The sequence below is a fragment of the Botryllus schlosseri genome, chromosome 15 (assembly GCF_051294905.1).
Source record: "Botryllus schlosseri isolate E-star chromosome 15, Bs_hap1, whole genome shotgun sequence".
NCBI lineage: Eukaryota > Metazoa > Chordata > Ascidiacea > Stolidobranchia > Styelidae > Botryllus > Botryllus schlosseri.
This window is the reverse complement of record NC_137250.1, coordinates 12,309,764-12,333,445: the sequence shown is the minus strand read 5'-3', so window position 1 is coordinate 12,333,445 and position 23,682 is coordinate 12,309,764. Positions and strand designations below refer to the sequence as shown.

At 41.6% G+C, this 23,682-nt stretch overlaps 1 protein-coding gene across 2 annotated transcripts; it reads left to right on the top strand.

Moving 5' to 3' along the window:
* Window positions 1-1,815: 1,815 nt before the first annotated feature.
* LOC145456690 (interferon regulatory factor 8-like) lies at window positions 1,816-22,914 on the top strand. 2 transcript variants are annotated; one of them, XM_080334791.1, is made up of 6 exons: window positions 1,816-2,490; window positions 6,261-6,429; window positions 6,986-7,162; window positions 9,861-10,438; window positions 19,225-19,395; window positions 20,500-22,914. In XM_080334791.1, exons 1-6 carry the CDS (start codon window positions 2,302-2,304, stop codon window positions 20,878-20,880), a joined length of 1,665 nt encoding a protein of 554 aa, XP_080190917.1. In that variant the 5' UTR covers window positions 1,816-2,301; the 3' UTR covers window positions 20,881-22,914. The 2 variants fall into 2 exon arrangements, with proteins under 2 accessions (XP_080190917.1, XP_080190918.1); XM_080334792.1 differs by having other exon boundaries at window positions 1,821-2,490; window positions 6,986-7,102.
* Window positions 22,915-23,682: the final 768 nt, after the last annotated feature.

Sequence of the window (23,682 nt, the reverse complement as noted above, 5' to 3'; positions counted from 1 at the left end):
TATCGTTTATGCTGATTTACGAAAAAATGATTCTATTTCAAGCCTTTAAAATCCCGGACATTTAGGCATATTTTACAATTTCCTCCCGGACGCAGTTTGAGCAGTGAAATTCCGGACATGTCCGGGAAACTCCGAACCTATGGCAACCCTATGCTAAACTAAATTGCATGGGATGAAGTCACTACTTCGAGTCACGAGTCATTTCGAGTCATTGCACATTTTGACTCGAGTCAAGTCAAGTCAATCGATTTTCGAAGGTGACTCGAGTCAAGTCAAGTCACGCGAATTTTGGAGATGACTCGAGTCAAGTCGAGTCAAGTCAAGTCAAGTCACGAGTCAAGTCACAATTCAAGTCAAGTTGCCTTTTGGAAGTATGAGGCATGATTATGTCATTGGATTTTGATAGGTGTCTGAAATACAAATTGACTGGTCATTGAGTTTGAGCCGATGAACCAATATAGAGTTGAATATACACGCAAGAAGACGCTGTATCGCTTACATATAGGTATAATTGCTAACCTACGTGAGTAATTTCATATCCATAGTTTATAGTTACCAGCCAAACTAGAGAATAGAGAATCAAATTGATAAGATTCAATACATTATCCATTAACAAATTGATATGATACAATTCGAGCCAACGCCAATAGTTGAGGACTATAATAAACAATATTCGAATTCAATTTCAATACCAATATGTTTGGTTAAGGTAAGAACAGAGTACAGAAATAGACATTTTGCTATTAAATTACTTTACTATATTAGTTTGAGTTAGTGTGAGCTTTGATCACTTCGTTTGCGGTCAATTTATTTGTGAGAGAACAATAGAGGCTCACTAAAACGCACGATCATTGAGTGATTGGTCGCTCTCGCGCGTTACACCAGCGTTTCGCGAACAATCCGAACATATGCAAGATACAGTGATGTTTATCGACACCGATTACTTGATGACTTGAAATTGACTCGTGAATGTTGCTCCGAGTCACCACCCTATATTTTCGAAAACACTCCCTCCATCAACTCTACCGGTGAATCTGATCAAGAGCTGAGAAAGGATAATTATTTGATAGTAATATGTGAAACTACTAATATTATTGACGAAGCTCATTCGTAAATGTTAAACAGATTCCGCGCTTCTCGCAACCATGACCACCCCTATTGATATATTAATTTCATGACCATTAGAGATTTCGATGCGGTAAGACCATACCAATTTACAGGGGTGCTATGGTAAGGCAATATGAAAAAGTAGATTTGTCCGAAGTTCACCAGAAATTGACAAGGACAGTTTAACATGAGTGGGCTATTCGGTGTCAAGTTAGTTAATTGCAACTATGTCCTGGAACGCGGCCGTAGGTAACATAAGTAATCGAAATCCGGCCGTGAATAGCAGAAAGGTTGGCAACCCCTGCCCGAGATAGATGCTAATCGATCGGGACCAACTTAGTCTGCCGCTAATAGTCAGACCATAGCGGATGGCATACCTTGCTAAACCGACAAGTCTCGGGAGTGAAATCACATTAAAACTTGAAAATATATTGCAGTGTAAGAGAGCCCAAGCTATTCTATTGCGGATTTATTATTCTTTGCTTAGCCTACTATCCTTGCGCCTACATTTACAGCAGTAATATCAGTCAAACGCTAGGTGACAGAGTTGAGGTAATCTGCAACATTAGCATTTTGATGCCAAGAGTTCATGGACATATTGTTGCGGTTGTGGCAGTCTGTTTAGTTTCAGTCTTGACTTCGTTGGTGCCGTATGGCCGTCACCATATGGTTCGGTGTCCGATAGAAAGACTGGTTGGAATCTATAGAAAGAGAATAACAGTGCCTTCATGCATACTTATCGTGTTGGCATGTTTTACTTCGTATTCGAGTGAATTCGAACATTAATGAAACGAGAGACTAGATATGAACCACTAATCCTGGGAGCACTGCAGTGTTGTCATTTGGTTTATTTACTCTCACTACAGCGTTTGCAGTCGCCGCGCTGAGTAAAAATATTCGTAGGCGAATATAGTGGAGCGTCTGCTCACTGCTCTCGCCAGTATGCTTCAGATTAGTTCCGCTTTCAAGAAACGCGGAACTCAGCCCAAGCTTTATCGAAGATATGTAAACATACCCCTACCTTAGTAGTTCAGCCGTAGTGCAACGCGGAATTTTACGTCGAGCTTAGTTGAAGCAATACGGAGTATATCGTCTGTAGTAGTTCTTCATCAGAATCAGAAACAACAAGGAATATCGAAATGCTTACCATATAATATTCTAAATTTGTTAGACGAGATATATATATTAGACATTATGATGGATACCAAAAGAGGTTATACGGAACCAGAACTTCAAAAGATGGCCGCCTTTTTGCGTGAAAGATGTGAACGTGGCCAGTACGGTCTCACGTATGTCGACCCTCAGAAAAGATTCATCAGAATACCGTGGCTTACGGTGCCGCGTCAGAATGAAGACATATCCGAGAACTTTGGAATGTTCACAGTAAGGATAATTTTATCGATTGTGTCACATTATTATTTTCATCCTTCATTTCCCAATTGCACATCTTACAAAGCGTTCTAATCATGCGCTTGCTTCGTCGATTCGATTGCGAAGGCCAACCTAATTGTGCACGAGTGGTGATTTTGGTTTGACCGTCGTACGTACAGCATATGCACCGCAGCAGATCGTGATGTAAGCCCCTTAAAGCATGCAGAATCCGTATTTCAGGAATTGTGAAATGTCAGCTGTAACGACATTACAACCAGATTATGCTCGGCTTAAACGATACCGCTCACAAATATCCATTGAGAGGCAAATAGAATGTTTGACCGCATTGTAATTGTTCACGCCAATGTATCGTATAACGCTCGTAACTATAGTGGAAATCCGGAACAATGCATATGGGGGCATATTAGGTATCCCCAGTATCCGTATCACTCACTTATTCATTTGACGTTCTTATATCCACCTCCCCCCCAAAAAAATACTCCATCGATACCCAAGAAGTAAATTCGGTCCAGTTATATTCCGTTATATTCTCCATTATCGCATGTCATAGCTATATTTATGTAATTTAAGCAACCGTTGATATCAGCAAAGCAGTATTCAATGGTTGTATGGCAAATGGTTCCGTTATGACCAGATCAGATATTCCGCAAACGAACCGTTGTTTCTTGAAATAACTCTCAACTATGCATATAACATTCATGTTGACACCATGTGAAGAAATAATTGCATACAAAACCAAATGTACAGATGTAGTCATTAGTCATGAGCTACGCAATGTCCAGATATATAGTTACATAAAATTACATCATTGAATGTTAAGTTTATTGCTTATACCGCTGTATGTCTTATGTACCTTTCGGATGGATTGGATACGCTTTGTGCTGTGGACACGCTTGTCACATATTATTTCTAGTTTTCAAATCAGGCGCTGGATACGACAGCCAATCGCCTGCTAAAATTTGTGATTTCCGTGTGAGTGGCGATTTTTAATTTGGTCGAAGGCGCCGTTGGAAAATACTGATGAGTTGGAGACCCCACACACGGCACGCGTTCATAGAAAATTTATGCAAATCAAGTTGGAACTTATACTCGTACATTCTGGTGAAATATTTTCGAATCCAGATATAATGCACACTTCTAGCCGGTGACGAATCTTATTTGGAAAAGGTTACCAACTTTAAAATGATAAAGAACTCCAAAATGGAATGTTGAATTTGAAGACAGGGATAACCTTCTTGTGTGAGCCTGAGCACTGCACGTGGATTAGGCAGCTATATGCTCGCAAGACATGCACCGCCTAAACATGGAAAGATTAGTTTTGTATGTCTTATATACCGAACATTAACAAATTATATATATAAATATATTATGGGCACAATGAATATTGCAAATGCGCGACTGGCTACTGAACATAGAGTATGATGTGATGTATTTTTTGTATATTATTGTGCGTGTTAATGATGTCCCTTGCAGACGTTGCAACACTCATGTGATTTGTAGCAAGCATGCTGTGACGCTGAATATTACTTTTAACGATCCCGGCTATTATTACTTCATCGTGTAATAGGAGACGTTTAACAACTCATGGACACACTTAGAGCCATTTCCTTGTTACAAAATCCATTTATAATATGGATATTGTTATCATGACCATACGCAATACGCATGCCAATATATGATAGACAAGAGACATTTACCGATCAGCCGCATACAATGGAGGACATACCAACACGCTTGCTACGCGACGGCTTTGATATCTTGCTTTATTTGATAACTGGTGGGAGAGCATCAAACCCTTACTTTGAATGAGATATGCATTGTATCAAGAGTTTTACCGTCCTCATTCCTATGCCCATGCTGCTTGCAAAAAATCACCACTGTTTTCCAGACGATCACACAAATAGTAGATGAATATGAATCGATACAAGACAGCGCATCAGTCCAAAGTGTACTTGTTGAACATTGTACAATACAAACTGAATTCCGATTCTCCACGACTTGGGTCGGAACACGGTATCAACTTCCTATTTGATCGACTCATTGTGTGGTAACATTTGGAAGACCTGAACGCATCTACGATTCAGTCAAAATGAATTCTGCGAAACTATGTCTCGCGAGATTGTATGGAATCTGTATGCTTCCACAAGGGAAATGACTATAGCGTGATATTTTTCTGCAGCTTTCACGGTGTCTAATGTCTATTCATCTTGAATGGAATAGAAGCGCGCGCATAGAAATTAATAGTGCCCTTTTACACATCGTTTAATGTGAATTTGCACGAGAAATACACGCCAGAATGCAATAGAACAATGCTTCAAAGACGTAATCCAATCTTTATTATGTATAGATGGGATGAATGTTGGCGGCTTCATAAGTCATCTAAAGTGCATTGAGTACCAAGTCGCTGCGCTATCACTATAATAACGACACATTTATAGCAAAAAGGTTGTTGTTTAATAAAGGACTAGTTTTGTACATTAGAGTCTTTGGTTCTCAATCCATTATTAGGGGTTTACGTCTACGAATGATATGACTTACTAACTACCGAAAATGACCCTCCTGCATGGTCAGCACATGGTTCTCGTAACTTCGTTATATGCGATACGGGCAAGAAAGCGCACATCCACAGACATACGAAACATATGTTCGATTCTTGATTCCTAGTACGCAAACGCAGCGTACCCTAGAATTTGTACATACGGTAGGTCAATTCAAGTGGTCGAAGTTGAATCACGAAGCTTCGCCAAATGCATTATAAGTTGTTATCTGTCATCACTGAAGCCGCAGACCGTGTTACCATCACGGGAGAAAAAATCTGTGATTGAAAGTCCAGCTTAAACAACAATAACGAATACTTCACGGTGTGAAAAATATACATTTTGTTGCGACCCAAGCGTGACCGCCGGAGTTCTTGTATATTCATTTGCTCAACTTCGATGGTTCGTAACGCCTCACATAGCAATTGGATGACTTGATATAAAATGCGGGCTATAGGAGCTGATTACATATAGGACCCCGACAACCGGCGTACACACTGGACAAGGACTATAGGTCACAAACACGTGACAGCAAGGAATTAGCACCAGCGGTCCCAGCACCAGGGATATCCCTGCGCAGCACCCTTACACGATAATGTCAGAGCATCGTGTTTCTGTTGTTTTAGGCAAAACCAAGCCTGTAGTTACTTGGAAATCTCTCTTTGTACTTGAGTATAACTTTATGACGTTATTTCTGCGTTTACGCGAGTATCTGAAGAAACTCTCGTAAACCTCAGTATACAGTTGAATAATATATCCGGGTTTATTTCAATATCAATTCAATTTTAGTCTAGTATCAACGATGGCTACTGTGACCGCCTCTGAGTTTTTGCGATTGCTGAAGATATTTGGTTATAAGTAGGGCGATTTTTTTGACATGTCAAAAAAAGTCCGAATTTTATCAAAATTGTGGCGTTAGGTAAAAAATTGACAAAATCGTTTACAAATTCAAATTTTTTTTGCAACCCTTTTTTCGTTTGTTTCGTAGATTTCAGTCTTAACTACTTCGTAAGTACAGACGGTTCCAACCAAAAATGAAGATCAGTATAGTACAATTCTAACATTATGTGCGAAAACACCTAATTTACAAACATGGTGGCAAAATTTTGGCAAAATTAAGTTTTTTAGGGTAAAAAATGTCAAAATTTGAATTTGCTAGGTAAAAATCTTTCATTTTTTAATTAAAAAAATCGCCCTAGTTATAAGACATGATTTATTTTGTAGGAATGGGCGTATCTGTCTTTCCGAAAACGCGGGAACCGCGGAGACCAACTGGAAAACGAAGCGCTGAGCGCGCAAAAGCACCGCTTCCGTAACGCGCTGGCACGGGCCGACGGGATCCGACACGTAAAAGAAATGTCCTCGGACACAGTCAGAGTTTACGAGTTTGTGGGTAAGTTAAGACGCAATTCAGGCAACGAAAGTCGCCCGTTCATTCCGTCACTCTCGGAAGAGTCGGGCAGTAATGAAGTACTTCTACCTTTTCGAAATCCTCTTAATTGCGTTCGACTACTCCCGCTTCTGATTGAACAGTTCTTTATGCGAAACTACTTATTTTCGACAATTTGGATTTAGAAATGCAGAACGCAACTTTGTGATAAATTTGTATCACATTCGTCATCAAAATTGTCATAAGAACCGCGGAAGGTAGAACTTCTATCCCTGTAGCAGAATAGATTTTATTTCCTTAGGGTTCAGCGTATTTGCAGTGCGATCAGTCATTTTGAGTCTGCCGCGAAGATGATTCTTGAAATTTCGAAAGTATAGCCACCTGCGACATCCGTACAAAATATCTTTTGCTTGAGTAGTTTCCATACCTTTCATTTTCACCTCCGCTTGAAGTGCCTTTGACATGTCTTAGAAATTGCAACTGTTCCTTGGAATTGAGTAGAAATGTAACTCGTTATTGTGCGCCGACCCTGTTTACATGGACTACCACTGCCTCGCAGACACCAAAAAGGATAAAGAACATAGGAATTCGCCGCCTTACGTCGATCCGAAGAAGATGACCTATCAACACCACGCGGCGCAGGGTTATAATATCATGAACCCCGCGGACGTCCCAGGTGAGCGAAAAAACGGGACATCTTACGCGGTAGTGTCAGGAGCGGGATTGCCGGAAATGTGTAAGTTGAGCCCGGTGTGTCCCGCGAGCATGGCGCAGATTTGAAATTTGTTTCGTTGATTTGGAGTTGAATGAATAGATACGCGACCGCGGTGTATTGACCCCTGTGATTATTATCAATGTTTTTATCTTCGGGAACAGGTATAATTTCAAAGCAAATTTGGCGGACTGGAGAATCTTCATTGATAAAAACTACCCAACATGTAATTAAAACAAATGCATGCGATTAATAAGCAAACATTGGAATCTGCAATTTAATGATAAATTAGCTCCATCGTTTCTGATATTACACGTTTTATGCGTGGTTCTAGTGGAGTTTCTGGAAGGCGAGGTAAAAAACCACAAACTTGGTTTTGATTCCACGGTTGCTTTCGAAAGAACCGGGACTTTGCTGTTAGCTATACATTATTGTTCATACTACCAAATGACGCTAAATTTTATTGTCGAAATTTACCGAATATTACGTAAAATATCTTCTTAGCTTGCACATAATTCCGGGAGACAGCTTTAAAAATCTTGGCGCGAAAACGTAATTTCTGGCCGCTGCACTCACACCGGATCCCTGGCAGTGCGCTGTTGTTTTCAGGGAAATCGCATTCTGAGTCACACGCTGTAAGGAAATATCTCATTAAGATATCCTCTCACGTGCAAGACACTCGTACAGTCGGTGTGATTCGGTAGATGCAAATTTTTTTTTATGTATAGGGCGTAGGAACAATTATATAATACGTTACAGATAAATCGCTAGAATCACGACTTCTCTCGTGTAAGTGATGATTGATATTATTTCGGATACAATAGCTTGTTGCAGTTTTGACTAACCCCTATTACATGAAGTATCTGAATCGTATCCCCGCGAACTTTGACCGTACATCAACGTGACCTAACGAACCAATATGTAGTATCATTTGCAGCTAACCTGAGGCCACTCAGTTATCGCGTGCACACTTTGAGTGGATAGGAATTCACCGAAGTGTATGCCTTGATTAGCAGACGCGCGACGGCATTCTATAAATGTTTTACTAGTGACGTTGGCCACATTGTGTTAGCATACGGCAGTTTGTTATAAGAATACCGACGCTTGGTCATTGTGTGCCTTCGACAGCCGTAAAATCCCCCATTGAAACCCTCACACGCCACGTTCAATCGGGCCATTGTGCGGAATTAAGGAAACTTTCGGATGTTGTAGGATGGAATTATGTAGGTTTGGATTTTGTATAGGCTCATTTTGGTATCATATGCTATATTTGCGATTATAGGCATTGATTTAACTCATTTATCGATGACACATTTTCTTAAGATAAAGTAATGTGCCACATTGTGCGCGTTGCAATCTCGGTATATACATTATACATATTTAACGCATTTGATTGCACCGCTACGTCACGTTTTCGCTGGATATACTCCTCCTCCACGGTGCCTGTCATAACCCGATATTCCCAAATCCTTGACATTACTCTGATATGAAGTAAAATACATCGAACCAATGACATTCAGAAAATCCGCTGAATCTCTTCTATAGTATTTGTAAGCAGAAGCAGAATCTGTTAATTTAACGCAAAAAAACGCTCTAGCCGCTGCCATTTCCGTTTTATGTCTTTCTAGATTGCATTTGACTTGCAAGGATTGTAATTAGTCACCCGTGCATTCTCATCGCCGCTTATATCAGCGTGGTAGCTAATAATCGCTGAGGCGTGGGGCATCGTTTTGGCATGAAAGCAACCTCGAGGCATTCCGGTGCGGTAGAGTGAGCCTGTATACTTTACATATACAATGAAATTTGTTCAATATCGTATACTAAACACGTAACATTATCAATTTACTCGGGTACACCATAAATGCGCTACTAGACGAGTGTCCTTCAGTAATATTCCAAATCCCACATCTCAAACTTGAAACTGTTTGTCTGTCTATAGAAAATATAGATACGTATATATAGGGAGACAGAACCGTAACAAAAACGGATTGCGCACTTATGCTAGTATTCTGACGGTGTCAAGGAATCCAATGTAGTATAAACACAGATCATGCTGTTTCCATAATTTGTCAAAGGTGGTCGGTAACGAAGTACCACTTTTTCGGGGTACTCAAGTTCGTTATGCCTATACTTGCACATACTTACAAAATTGCCTATGTTTTTTGACTATTCCACTTCTACTTCAGCTTTTTATCTGAAATTAATCAGTTTGTGGACTTTGAATTCTGTAAGGTATAGAAAGAAGTTTGGGCATGCGTTCTCATAATGTTTACGAATGGAACTGCCAGTAATGACCCCATGCGAAATATCCCCTGCTCCACCACGGTAGCTGAATATTTATCGAACATTGACCGATTTGAAGTGTCACAAGTCATTTTGCGTTCGTCGTGGAGATGTGCCTTCCGATTTCGATAGTAGAGATCGACTTTTTGCAACTACATACTCCAGGACTCATCACACCTTCATTTTCACTTCTACTTGACTTGTTTGGCATGTCTCGGAAATCGCTGCTTGTCTGAGCTGAAATTTGCAGCGTCAGTTATACACCTGAGTGTGAACGATGACCAGTCCGTAATTTGTTACGATTTCGATCCTAATTTGATTTGACAATTTACATTGACATGATTTCGAGGGAGGGTTGAATCTGTTTATTTTCGAATCAGTTGTAAGTTGACAATGACGCGCGGTCGGCACATTTCAGATTTTCGTTTCCTTATCGCAGACGGCGTGCGCGAATGGGAAAACTGCAGCCCGATCACAATCACGCCATCACCAAGCCAAACGCCGGTGTACGGCAACCCACAAATCGTTCCGTACACCCAATCGAGCATGATGGTGACAGCGGCGGCGCCCATGCAAGAAGAAAACAGAGAGCCTTCGTTAGGCACTCTGATAGAAGAGATGATAAACACGCCGGAACCTACGCTACCGTACGGGCAAGCGAACGGCGGTGGCTACGGTTACAACGGCCAGCAATGTGTCACAATGCCAAACGGCGTTCAGGGTAACTACCCTACACCGCAAACTAACAATCTAGCCGTACAGGGCTATTCGACCGCCGGCCACCCAGTGCATATGAACGGACATGAGACCCAGCATCTGTCACTAAAAGTGTCCTTCCGCGGACAGTTAGTGATGCAGAAGGAGATTACAAATTCCCGCGGCTTCAGGCTCTATTCCGGGAACAATATTCCAGACATGAGGCGGTTATTGGGGGACGAACAGAGAATGCAGCTTCAGATGCTCACGAGGTTTGACTGCGACGAGCTGTACGGGCCTGAGTACGTGGACCAAATCGAGGTTAGTGTTTGATCTCTGGCTGTAGATTATTTTCAGTGATGACCAAAATTAGCTTTCGGATTATATTCGGGACGGATTGCGCCCTATTTCAGAAAGTTACGATTTGATGCGGATTTGGCACGCGTTTCCGGGCTCGGATATTTTCGGACACTGTTTCAGACTTAGTCAGAACGCTGATGCGTCTTTGGATGTCGTAAATCGGGACTTTAGCACAACCCAGAAATATATGGGCCCCAAAAACGAGCGGTGACACGTGAATTTGTAATAATTGCGGGATTTTCTATCATATGACTAAATTTGGGATATTTTCGAATTTTTAAATAGCGAATTTCTCGAAATGGAATCGGACTTTACTTCAGAAACAATAATATATTGCATCAAATCTTTGAGAATTCCAATCAGATTTGCCCTGTAGTAGTATATTATTATTTCTGAAGTGAAATTCGATCCGGATTCTCTGATTACAGAATCCACTAATTTCTTATTCTTTACACTGCACTAACATCTAAGTATAAATCAAAAACGACACAATATATGTTCTAAACTTTGAGGCGGAATTTGGGGTCAGCGGGATTTGACTTCCTGTTTATGCCGGATCTACAAACTGGTACCAAACTGTATTTAAACTTGATGGCATATGGTACGGGCTTGCAATTCCATTTTGGTGATATTAAGACAAAGTAGCCTATGCTATGATTTGGATGGCACGATACAGAGTGGATTCTATTGACCGTAAGTTTTGGCTAATCGAATCTTGTCAAATTGCTAAAACACCCAGCGACCCAATCCTTTGCGTTATTATGAAACATTTGTTGATATCATGACGGAATGGTAATATCGTGAAATAATGTGACTGCTACAGCTTCTAGCCAAATTTGACACTCGGTCGTGGAATCAAATAGTTTTATACTATCCGCGTACTGAATCGTCGAAAGTCACGGATGTGCTGTGATCACGCATGAAGCAACTTCCACATCCTGTTACTGACTCGGAAATTCGAGTATGGGGTTATGAGAAATGTGAATACGGTGAAGCTAAGGCTGCTAAGCTAAGGCGATATGTCGGCATTATTGATGCAAAATACAAGCAGTTAATACTGGTGTATTATCGACGTGGAACCTTTTTCAGAAGACCCGTATCCAAAGGGACTCAATATAGCATGCAGGCCAATGAGTACTTTTCAGATGTTGCCGACTAGTGTCGTCATTCTGTAATATCAGCCATACAAAACTGCCCGCTCGCAATGTCCCTATTAAAACTTCGATCTTATTTAACGCCGGCGTTGGTTAACTTTTGCCGGTACGCAACCCGTAGCGATTTCACAAGCTGCGGTGGAACCCGATTACGTATCGGCCGAATCTGCTGACTACCCCAGTAACACTCTCGCTATCAAAGAAGTCACTTTAAAAGGGTATTGAGGCACCTCGAAACGTGCCTTAAGAAATTTTGATGGAACACAAACCACAGGCTGTGTAGGTAGACTTGTAGAGTGTTGTGTCTAAATTCAACTAGAATTACAATTTCCATGTTGTATGTCCGCCGCAGTTAATATTCTACTCCGGCATTTCCTTCTGTCGCTTAGCGCGACTTTGAAGTCACGCGCGCCATGAAAACTCCACGCGCTACACGCTGCTGATGAAGGCATCGTGTGGTTACCATTTGGTCATATACGTCACGCAGAGTTACTTCCGGGTATGTTATAGGCCTGAGACGTGACAATCCTCTTCTGTGCGTTCACAACTTGAGATACTAAACTATAAACATATCAGGGTTTTGACGCCTCATTGGTTTTTATCGGGGTGGCGCAATCCTTGATTAAATTCGTAACGTTGCGATTCTCATCACGACGCAAAAGCTACCGTAGTCATGTTACACTTCGGCTGGAAAACCCCTGCCCGTTATACAACTGACAATAGATCCGTTGTGATGCTGTATGCACTAATTTCGCTTCGTCATCCGATGTGCGGCAGGAAATTTAATCGACACTGGCCCGGTAATTTATAATTCTACGAGTTGACTCAGCTACTTGCCGACTTCACAATTGGCGTGACACAGTCTGCGTGGCACACTTGGTTGTTGTTATAGTTGAATGTCTATTACCGACCGGGTAAAGTCAAATATTGACAGCATGGTAAATTATAGTGTCGCAGATTTACGCTGTTAAGAATAACTTCATTGTTTCAATTACACCTTCGAAACTATCTAGCAAAACAGATGCGCCTTTTACTGAGTCAATGCAGATACAGAAATAGTGGATGATGACCCATACGATAATTGCGAAACATTAACACTTTGTAACACCCTTTTTTATGGCGGTGTCTCTGTCCCTGTTGCGATTAAGTGATGTCGGGTTGCCGCGAACTTGATTACAGCCGTGTAGGTGTAGGTACTGATCGCTTGCTCGCTTCTTCAAAATTCAGTAGGCAACGATGCCATGCATTTTCGTGACGACACGTGTGTTGATATATTCCTGCTTAGATTGATAAATTGCCGTATCCGAGACAATCATGAGGACTATGAATGAATGCTATAAATACCATGATTGGTTGTCAATATAAACTTACATGCGATACTATTGGCGTATCTCATTACAAAGCATTTATCCCTATAGAACTTATTATTATCAAATCAGGCCTAGATATTGATAATCGGCGAAACTGCACCAATGCAATAAGGCGGCCAGGACAGTAATAGTTATATCGACGATGGGCAATGAGCAGAAGTACATCTACATTTTCTACTCCATCAAGTGGTATGCACATCATTCACGCATGGTATGCATTGCATATGCACATATCGTGTGTGTGTATATCATGAGTCGGTGTATATGCCGCAAAAACATCAAGAACAAAAATACGTAACGTTCTTTCCTTTCATTTTCTATACTTACACTTGGAAATTGAGTAGTTATGTCACGACTGGGGATCGCTGCTTCTACTTGTGACCGCTGCTTCTACTTCTATATACTTGAGTATCAGCGATGACTGCTTTCACCGTTTCTGGTATGATAACAGCTGGCACCACGCTTGAATCTGGCGACATTATTGACACTCGGGCAGCTAAACAGGTTCATTGCATCATTGCCGCAAGTAGAAATTCCCCCGTCTATATTATATCATTATCAATAGATTCCACGCATCATGTGATAAGGGCCCGCACTCGCACTTTGCGAGGCATTGTTTATCCGGCGCTAATATTAGTCACTTTCGAGGACATTTCCAATCGATTGTACCTTTGCATCCCGTCTTCGGTCGCCGAGTCCATTAACTGGCGAACGGCGGCATTATTCGCGGCGGCGAAAATCCAGCTTGTATGGCCCGCGTTAATTTCCGCAGGATTCGCGTATTGATGTATTTTACACCCTGTCTTGTGTTACCACGTTCGTGAATGTTAGGTGGCGTGTACAGTGTTTGCAATCGAAACTTGGATTCCATTCATGGTCGCAGGTGCGGTTGCGACTTAGCCACAGCATGACTTTACTCCTTCTCGAATGCAATATATCTTCCGGAGTTTTTGCAATTATTGGCATCGGCTCGCTGTGACTAAATTCTCCGCATTGTCTGAGACTCCGCCCATGCCGCGCATTGTTTTCGTATGCGATCCGTCAAGCTTCTGCAGTCCGCCAGACACCGGCTTCAAATGTTTATCTTGCGAGGTGTTCACGGACCGTTTTCCCGAGCTTTGATTTGTGAAGTGCAATCTAGAGCTAAACTAAAATATGCCGGCGCGTGTCGAGTGGTCACCTAGTTTTTACGGATATACACTCGAGCTAGCCAGTTTGTAAACTTGAGAATAGGATGTGATTTAAAGCAATGCGTTTAAATATTCGCGAAATTGTATACGTCTACCGCAAGGGTGGGGAACCTTTTTGCTACTCACGGCCGCATTTCGATTACTTATGTAGCCTACGGCCGCATTACAGGGCATATCCTTAATGGACTATAACTGGACGCAAAATTCCTACGTAAAACTGTCCATATCCATTTTCGATGAACTCCGGACTATTCTACTTTCCATATCGGCCTACTATACGCACCGAAATCGCGAGTGGTAATTTTATGAATAGTTACGGGGATGGGTTATGGTCGCGCCACTCGCGAAAATTTTTCTGATTCACAAATGGATTCCCTCATTAATAGTAGCAGTATCACATATTACTATCAAATATTTATCCTTTCTCAGCCCGTGTGATCAGATTCACCGGTAGAGTTGACAGAGGGAGTGCTTTAGAATATTTGGGGCAAGTTATAAATGATTAATTGATTATGCATCTTCGGGTGGGCCAATTCTAATTAGTCACTTTCTTGCATGCTGTTGTTTCTTGACCTCCCGTCAGACTTGTCGGTATAGTGGAAATATATTAGAATGCCCAAATGTACCAGAAACAAATTTCTTTCGTGAGAAGCACGCGATTTCGATTTCGGCTCCGAATAAAATCGAAGAATGAAGTCTCATTGAATCGCGCAGGGCGCGAAGTAAATTTCAAGATAAGTAAATTCAGGAGTGAATTCGTATATTCAACGGCCATTCTACGGCCTCGGGTTGCCCAACCCTGGTCTACGAGTAACCTCGGTATATAATGTAGGCCTACTACAGTGAAAATCTAAATTCATGGTCCCACCAATTAATGCCACGCCAATTAGGAATTACATTGTGAAAACCAACTCCATAGACTATATATGGTCCATAGTGTTCCATGAGATTTGTCATCGATTTCGAATCTGTCCCTAAAGGATAAATCTGTGAGTAATAACATTCATTTAGATTTTAGAATCATGTTCCGATGCCACAAGAACTTGTCATAATGCAACACATATTGTGACTGGCGCGATTACATAATCATACATACAGTATCTCGACTCATTAGAAGCATGATCTCAGTAATAAAATTGGAAACAACCAAATTACGAAGAATGGGACGCGCGATGCATTGACACATATGTATTGTTTGTGAATTGTATGCGCCGCCGTCGCATCTCACATATACAGAGCGTCTATATATGGATTGGTATATATTGCTGATCTGGTCATTTGCGAGTTGCTAGGATTTTGAGATCAAATTCAAGGAATCCCTAAATCGACTAATGTAAGGGATGCAGTACGGGTTTGACCGGATCATTTGTATGCAAATGGTAGTTGGCGGTTGCATGACCAGTCTAGGGCTCTTCAAAAATGACTTTTTTTCTCAAATCGTACTGGCTACTTGATAAAATTGTTAGGTTACCTAATTTAAGCCTACACACAAAATTTGGTTCAATTCCAGCCAGTAACCGCTTTGCTACAGGAGAAGAAAGTTTCTATTTATTATATAAAAATAAATAATAAAAAATTTGAAAATTTTCTGTTCACCCCATGAAAGTGTTAGGCTGTCTATAGAAACGATGCTCAACAAATTTGGTTTAATTGCGACCACTGGAAGCGGATTTATTGCCGTCGAAAAATTTGGATTATGAATAAAATAGTATTTACGGTGACCGATTCTTTGTTTATTTATTATAGTTGTACTCACCGTAAATACTATTTTATTCAAATCGAAATTTTCGACTGCAATAACTCCGCTTCCACTGGTTGGAATTGGACCAAATTTGGTGAGGATCGTTTCTATAGACAGCCTAACACTTTCATGGGGTGAACAGAAAATTTTCAAATTTTTATATAATAAATAGAAACTTTCTTCTCCTGTAGCAAAGCGGTTACTGGCTGGAATTGAACCAAATTTTGAGTGTAGGCTTAAATTAGGCAAACCTAACAATTTTATCAAGTAGCCAGTACGATTTGAGAAAAAAAGTCATTTTTGAAGAGCCCTAATGACCACTCATTGACCAGCCAATAAATCTTATTGGAGCAACGAAAGTCTCCGCCGAACTAAGCCCAGAGGGCACTTTAGCTCCACCTAGCTGATTGTTTATTCGACGAAAGATGGTTTCCAATGGCCATACAGTATACATGCTGCCGGTTTCCACTTTGCTAAATATGTCACTGCTGTTGAGATGCGTGATTCATGAATAGTTCCCCCGGATAAATTTCAACTTCCGTCGTCGGTCCGCGTATGTTTTGGCTAAGGTTACCATATTTTGGAATCGGGAAAGGAGAATAATTTTTCAAAATTTTCAAACTTAGAATCCCGGATGAAAATACTGTTTTTCTTTCACATTATCAGGTGGTTGACTAAAAAAGGTTATTACAGTTTTCAAATATCAAAAAGAAGGACATTGAGGCGTCCTCGGAGGACATTTTCAAAAATCTGAAAAAGGAGGGCAAATCCTCCTAAATGAGGACGTATGGTAACCCTAGCTTTGACGATCTTGAGTAGACGTATACGGATGGCCAAAGACAGGAAAATAGCTGAGCATGAGCATGCTTATATACCATGTTTAAAATATCTGCAAAACCAATAGGTTGCGGGTTCGGGTCAGACCGAGGTTGATTCCAGAATTCCTTCACAAGTGTTGGAGGTTTATTTAGTCTAGTCTCCTAATCGCCATCTGTTCTGCTAAAGCGATGTCTTAAAAAGCCGCAGATATAATCGTAGTGAAGAATATTAGGCTGGTGTAATATACCATTGTAGAAGCCATGAATACCCCAAAATGACATATTAAAACTATAAGTTTGTAATTTTATCTCGGTGCAGAAAAGTCCCGCCACCAAATCACTTCAGCATTATTGCGAATTAGCATTTCGCATACTTTGATGGGATGTAGGGTTGTGTTAATAATGAAGATGCATTTGGCGAACAGTGAATTCAACGTTACCTCATACTCTGATGCATTTGAGCTGGGCTCAAGACGACTAGAGACAGGACAAAATAACAATAGTATCATTAATGTATGCATATGTTGACTATGCACAATTGCACATGAATATTTGTAATAAAATTAATTCAAAAATCCAAAATTGTTTTTCACGCTACGCGTGATTTACCTCCAGGTATGATGATTTTTATTTGTAGTGCGATACCGAATTTTATTTATAAGTTTTGCCGGCACCTTTATCAAGTTTGATGTGATGATAGACTTCTTAATGGCAAGCCTAGATATACGGTCCACGGATTCACCTCGATATCTTATGTGCTACCTTGCTCAATGCTCATGCTCACCCCTGTTCAAAGTAACCACTCGTGTATCAAGCCTTCGTATGTGTTGATAGTTGAATTTAGTTGATATGGGATGGCTTTGTTGTGGCGTCAATTCCCCTCCATGACCTGATCTGTTGTTGTAACGTGGTGACCGCACTCGGAACCAGGAAGCGTGGGACTTCCATCGAGAACTGTGACGTTGCTGCGTTTCATGTAGTGCTTCGACATCGTGATCCTCAAAGACTTGAAATAACACGCTGCATGCAAACTGACTTTCATGTTTGCTTTGAGATGTACAATGCGGCAGGCGCCTATATATTGTGTTAGAACACGCCCGAGGACCGATGCTTTATATTAGTTTCGATTGCGACAACGAATGTAACTTCATCTGAAATTATAAGTGTCTCCGCGTGAACTTGGGTTTGTTGTGTAATGCGAAAACGGATTATTGACCAATGACCATGACCGTATATGTGTTTGTTCGTATATAGTGGATTTTCATGATGCTTCGACGTTTGTCATTAGTCATTCGAGTAGTGAGTATCGTCCTTACGACCAAGAGTTACATTAGCAATGAGAATCATAGTTTCTATACTTATCTCACGCCGTGAAAGCCTTGAAACCTCGATCGGTCGTATCACATCTTCCAACACATGCAGTACAATGCATCGGACGTTAGTGGAAATCACATTTCTTTGAAGTCTCGATCAACCCACAGTGTACCATATACAACCGAGATACACGCTAGGATACAATGAAACTATACCAACTTTTAATGACGACAGAGGCGAAATATTGGGACATGGCGACATGGTTGACTTTTTTAGCCATCAGCTTCTGGCCTAGGCCATAGGCTACCACTACCCGTGAATTGGGATGTGGTGCGAAAGTTAAAAGGGTGTACCATTCCGATGATGAATAGTGAGTACCTTTGATAGAGACACGTAAACCCCTTTTAGTGTGCATATATAGGATGCTGTGTGGTCGGTACGGGTTTTCCGATCTTCGGTCTCGAAATTCTATCCGCTATATGGCGAATACGTGACACGCAGCATGTCCTGCCGCAGTGTTCATAATATTGATTGTTTGTGTTTAGGAGATAGTTTTAGTCTGTATCACGCCACGATATCGTGTCATCGCTTGTCTATTAGATCCCGGACATCCGCTGAACAGTATCCGTTAGCGTTAGGGCGATTGGCGCCGGTGTAAATGCGTTACAAGCTCGTCCGTATCCTATTGCAGCAACAATTATCCCTCGGTACACGCAGACTGGTGCTTAGCGAAGGCACCAACGTTAACTATGGATGTAATACTGTGCAACAATGTGATGCTTTACACTCTATGAGCAATATGTTTGCAACAATTGTCATAAGAACAATCCCTGTATCACAGTACTTATTCTGAGATTGCCCCTGTTTGTAGTGTGATTAGTCTTCTGTGCCAGTCGCGAAAACGCATCTCGCGATTTCAGATGCAGTTATCTGTCATTACCTGCAAAAATTTCGACTCCCCGACCGAATTTACATGTTCAAAGTACCTTGTACTCAAGTACTGTTGTATATTTCCACTGAAAAGTAGGTTTGGCATGTCCTGGAAACTTGAGCATCAATTCTGACTACTTTGAGCACCTCTATAAGTGCGTGTCTATGCAGCATCCACATCAATTTTCTAGCCCCGTCCTAATAAAACATCGTATTTTGTTTGCCTTCAGATGCCCGCTTATCGCGAGTGCGCACATCGGCAAGATATGCGGACCTCGCAAGTTCTCAATAACATGGATCGTGGAGTGATATTCCTTCTCGACCATCACCAATCCGATGCCATGCCGTACCTGAATGCCGGGATACCGAGCGTGTATGCGATTCGTCTTTGCCAAACCCGGGTAAGTGCTGACATTGACATTCAGTTCCCGTATACTGCCACAATCGTATTTGGTTTCGCATTGCATCGAAGCATTACTGAATTTATATGTATGATGTATATGAAGCGGCTATGCCATCGCATGCAGAATTACCAGGGGAGTTCACGAATTGTTCGCGACTAAATACACTCTCTTATTTTGAACAAGGAAACTAATGAACATGATGCAGCTTGTAAGTCTCAAAATGAGAAGTAACGCAAGCTAAACGTATTCTTGGCAGCCAGCGTACTTGTATTTGATCTATTGATCATGTGCTGGAATCGGCATTGTAAATCGATGTGTGCTTTGTGCAATTGGTTTCATTTTAACTATGTTTATGACCTTTACCTAACTGTAATGTCGTATGCTGAGCTCTACCGCCGCGTGGATATCGCCGTACAGCGTAGAATTGTGATTTGCGTCAGTACAAATATTGACGTAGCCAGCCTATCATCACACTGTGAATGGCTATAGATATAGACTATCGTTCTTTAAAGTATATAAACTACAATCTCTTGTCGCTGTCAAGGAGAGAACATATTATATCCTATCTACAATTCTCTATGTCCACCTGGATCCTGGCCCTTGGTTGTGGCATCGATGTATCCCACCAAATTGACTGGTGCCCATCGTTTGTCCCTAGATAATAACCGCACATAGGAACAATGCACGATACTCCTTGGTGCATTCGGAAGGTTGACTAATGCGGAACTATTATACACAACTTCAAGAAATTCATTACATCTATAGCAATTTCGAAGATATAGCCCATCCCCGACTGACTATGCCGCACCTCGACCGACCAAAACTATACTCTTTGAAACTAATTACACGATATGCATCTACGTGAAATAGTTTTTGTGTATCTTGGAAATCTACCAATTGAGTAGCAATGCTGACTACTTTGAAGACCCGTTAACATATATTAAAATTATGAAAAAAAGCAATAGGCCACAACGATATTTCAAATTACTACTATAACTAACAAATGTTGCAGCAATCTGCATTGAATAACGTACGTTGAGTTGACCTCGCCGAAAATTTCCCATGCATACCCTCGTCAGTACCACGACCCGTTTCGTTCAGGTGTTTCCGTTCGGCACCAACGTCGAGCACAGCGTGACTCTCGAAGACCAAGGCCTGAAACGTATGGAATGGCACAAGATCTTCGACGGGAACGAGTTCATGCGTGAAATGCACAAGTGGTCGACGGGCAAAGGCCCGACGCCAAGCTCGACCATCAACCTGGCCGTGGGCCAGAAGCCAAGGCGAGAGAATCTGGAATGCAATCTCGTCACGCTGTCGTTGTCTATCGTCAAAGCCAAGTCGCTGATCGAGAAGCACTGCGAGGATCAGATGTACGAGATCTGCATCTCCGATAAGTCTTCCATGGACAGAGCGGCGCAGCAGCATAAAGACGAGGTTCAAGCGCGGATTCAAATCGACGAATCTCCCCTCGCGTATTAAAACCCCCGCCCAAAAGACATTCCTCGCTTAGCGTGGCGTTTACACGCGAGGATACGCGGTTTGATAACGTTGCAGCAGAGATGGAGGCTGACCGTGCTGGCAGAGCCCGGCAGTTGGATTTCAGCCCTTGTCTTCGACTATTTGCAGTCCAGTTTACATAAAAGGAAGCCCCTTCAAGTAAAAGAATAGGAAGTTCTGACCTTACTCAGCGTATTTACGACCTGCTCTCACGAATTGATCACGAAAAACGGTGTGCTGATATCGTGGTTTCGCTGTAATGTCAGAGACGTATATGGGGGGCTGTTGTAGTTTTAATAATTGTGGTGTTTCGACAACTACGTTCATGTAACACCGGGCCCATATTCTTTAGTGTGGTCTGCCGACTTATATAGCACTGTCCACTTTTGTAGGCTTTGTCGGACACCGCTTCTCTTGATTGGATGGACGCGAGGACTGAAATTTGCCCCGGCCTATCATTATCTATACCGAAGCCCAAGATGACTTATGGTATGCCGGCTGCACCTTTGCCAAAATTATAGCTCCACATACAATTTGGCTTTTCCAAAATGACTTCAAAATGGGACTCCGGCATGCAATACGCCAAAAAACACCACTTGATGCTTCTATGCTATAGCGAACAGGCCAAAGGTTTAGCTTTAGGGTCAGTTTGAGTGGTAATCTTGTCCCAGTCTGCCACACATGCCACTCCGGCTGCATAGAAAATTCAAAATCTTGCACGGATCCGTCCTGGGCCCGGCTTCGTGCTCCCCAATACCGTCCCATACATCAGTCTACTAAGTATGAACTCCATCCACCTCCGAACACTAGCCATGTTGGTTATAATTGTGATTTCACAACCGGCGTAATGTTTTGTTTTCCCGCCACCTTCCATGTTCAACATAATCTATATTTATCCGACACCGACTTTTCGGAATAATTCGCTTCGCTTTTATAAATCTCTTCTTATGCATCCGTTGAGGTACGATTTCAAGGTATGCGCAAGTACTCTGGTATCTTAATCTTAGCTATACGTTCATCACTTAGACGGCACTGCCCCAAGCCCTCTTTACACTGAAGAACATATGAGTTGCTGAATAGGAACTATAGCCAATATAAGTTACGGTAATCCTCTACTGGAAAATCCTTTCCATGCTTTCAGGTTGGAAGTATCCTGATATATGAGCTTGCCATACACTTCGGTGCCAATTGATCTATTTGCGTTAGGCGTATCCAGGAATGAAATCACCTGTCCCATGACCTGGACTTGAAATTCATTTTAAGCTCTATTACTAGCAGTCTTACTCGCCCCCGAAACATACTTTCATTATGGTTACACCCGCTCGCACTTTTATCATACCATTCCATTATTTGAGTTCCACATATTATATCGTGAGTTCCGACGGTCAAGAATATATGCAATCATTCCCCGAGCGTGCAGCGCATTTCAATGCGTCAACGAAACGCAGCCGCGTTTACTGCAAATACAGCCGGCATGTTACGTGTTATTAACCTATGCATGTTTTCGCTGAGTTCCCTTCAATTGTGTACATATATTATATCGAGTTCCGTTATTTTGATTCTTGAACGATGTAGTTCTCAGACTGTTTATCACGTATGCATCTGGCCTGTCAGGGTAGCGGGAGAAATCCTTCACCAACTACGAATAAGGCGGATATTGTCTGCAGTAGCTGTCGAAGGCGATTATTTTGTGGTGAATTGTTTACCTCATTGGCCGCTGAAACACTGACTGTAATATCTTCAAAATCTTTAATATTTATCATCACTCATTTACCCTGCTATATATCGCGCCCACTCTTTCGTCGGGTAGAGTGACTGGGGCCGATGATTGTGTTTGATAAGTTTTCTTATTATTGCTTACCCCCTCGAACTACTTTCAATTCGCTCTGATCCCGCTACGCTGAATCGTCAAAAAGAATGCCACGTTGGTTTGGAGGATTTGTGTATTGTATATGTATCCAGTTTTTTTTTCTTAAAAAAGAGCGTTTATCGTAATTTTATGTTTCTCACTTTGTACTTCAGTGTGATTCATTGCGAAATTGCGTCTTTTTGGGGATTCGACAGGGCAAATTTTATAGGCGTTGTAAAACTTGGAAGTCTTGCGCTACTGGGAACTGCAACGATAATGATCCTTCCTACGATATCTCAGAGCGTTGATTTCTGCAATCAGCCAATGGAAACAACATGGCATATTATTGTGATGTAGAACTAAGATTATATTCTTTGTAGTTGCATAGAAGATCCATCATTCATATAACTGTGACGTCATACTGAGTGATACTCGACACGACTCAAGGCCTTTAATACTCGATTCAGAATGGAATTCTTCAGGTACTCGATTTTGTCCAGCCCTATAGTTTCGACGCCTTTCCCGGTGTTCCAGTGAATAGACGTCGACAGAGGCTCTAGACCACTGGTTCCCAACCTTTTTGTCTTCATTCCCCACTTTCGATTTATTCCGAGTCTTCATTCCCCACTACCCAAAACTATCGTCGTATTTCAACTTTTGTCTTGCTTTAGTACACAAGACACACAACCACACCATTACGCAAGACAATCGTCTATGACTGCAACATAATACATAAAACGTATTCTGAACCGATACCGGTAACCCTAAAAAATTAACGAAAGCGGTATTTTACGTCATACTTGTCGTGCTGGATGCGTTTGTGACTCCATCATGGGTTATCCACAATTGGAAATGAGTTTTTGTGAACAACACGCAATATAATCTTCGATAAATACAATGCACATTCCAGAGCAGTTAACTGCTAAGCGCATGTG

What these genes read in the sequence shown, in the direction of transcription:
- LOC145456690 (XM_080334791.1), top strand. Translation starts at nt 2,302, where the DNA reads ATGATGGATACCAAAAGAGGTTATACGGAACCAGAACTTCAAAAGATG. An exon ending in AGAACTTTGGAATGTTCACA is followed by an intron (nt 2,491 to 6,260) that starts GTAAGGATAATT and finishes TTTATTTTGTAG; the next exon opens with GAATGGGCGTATCTGTCTTT. An exon ending in AGCGGGATTGCCGGAAATGT is followed by an intron (nt 7,163 to 9,860) that starts GTAAGTTGAGCC and finishes TCCTTATCGCAG; the next exon opens with ACGGCGTGCGCGAATGGGAA.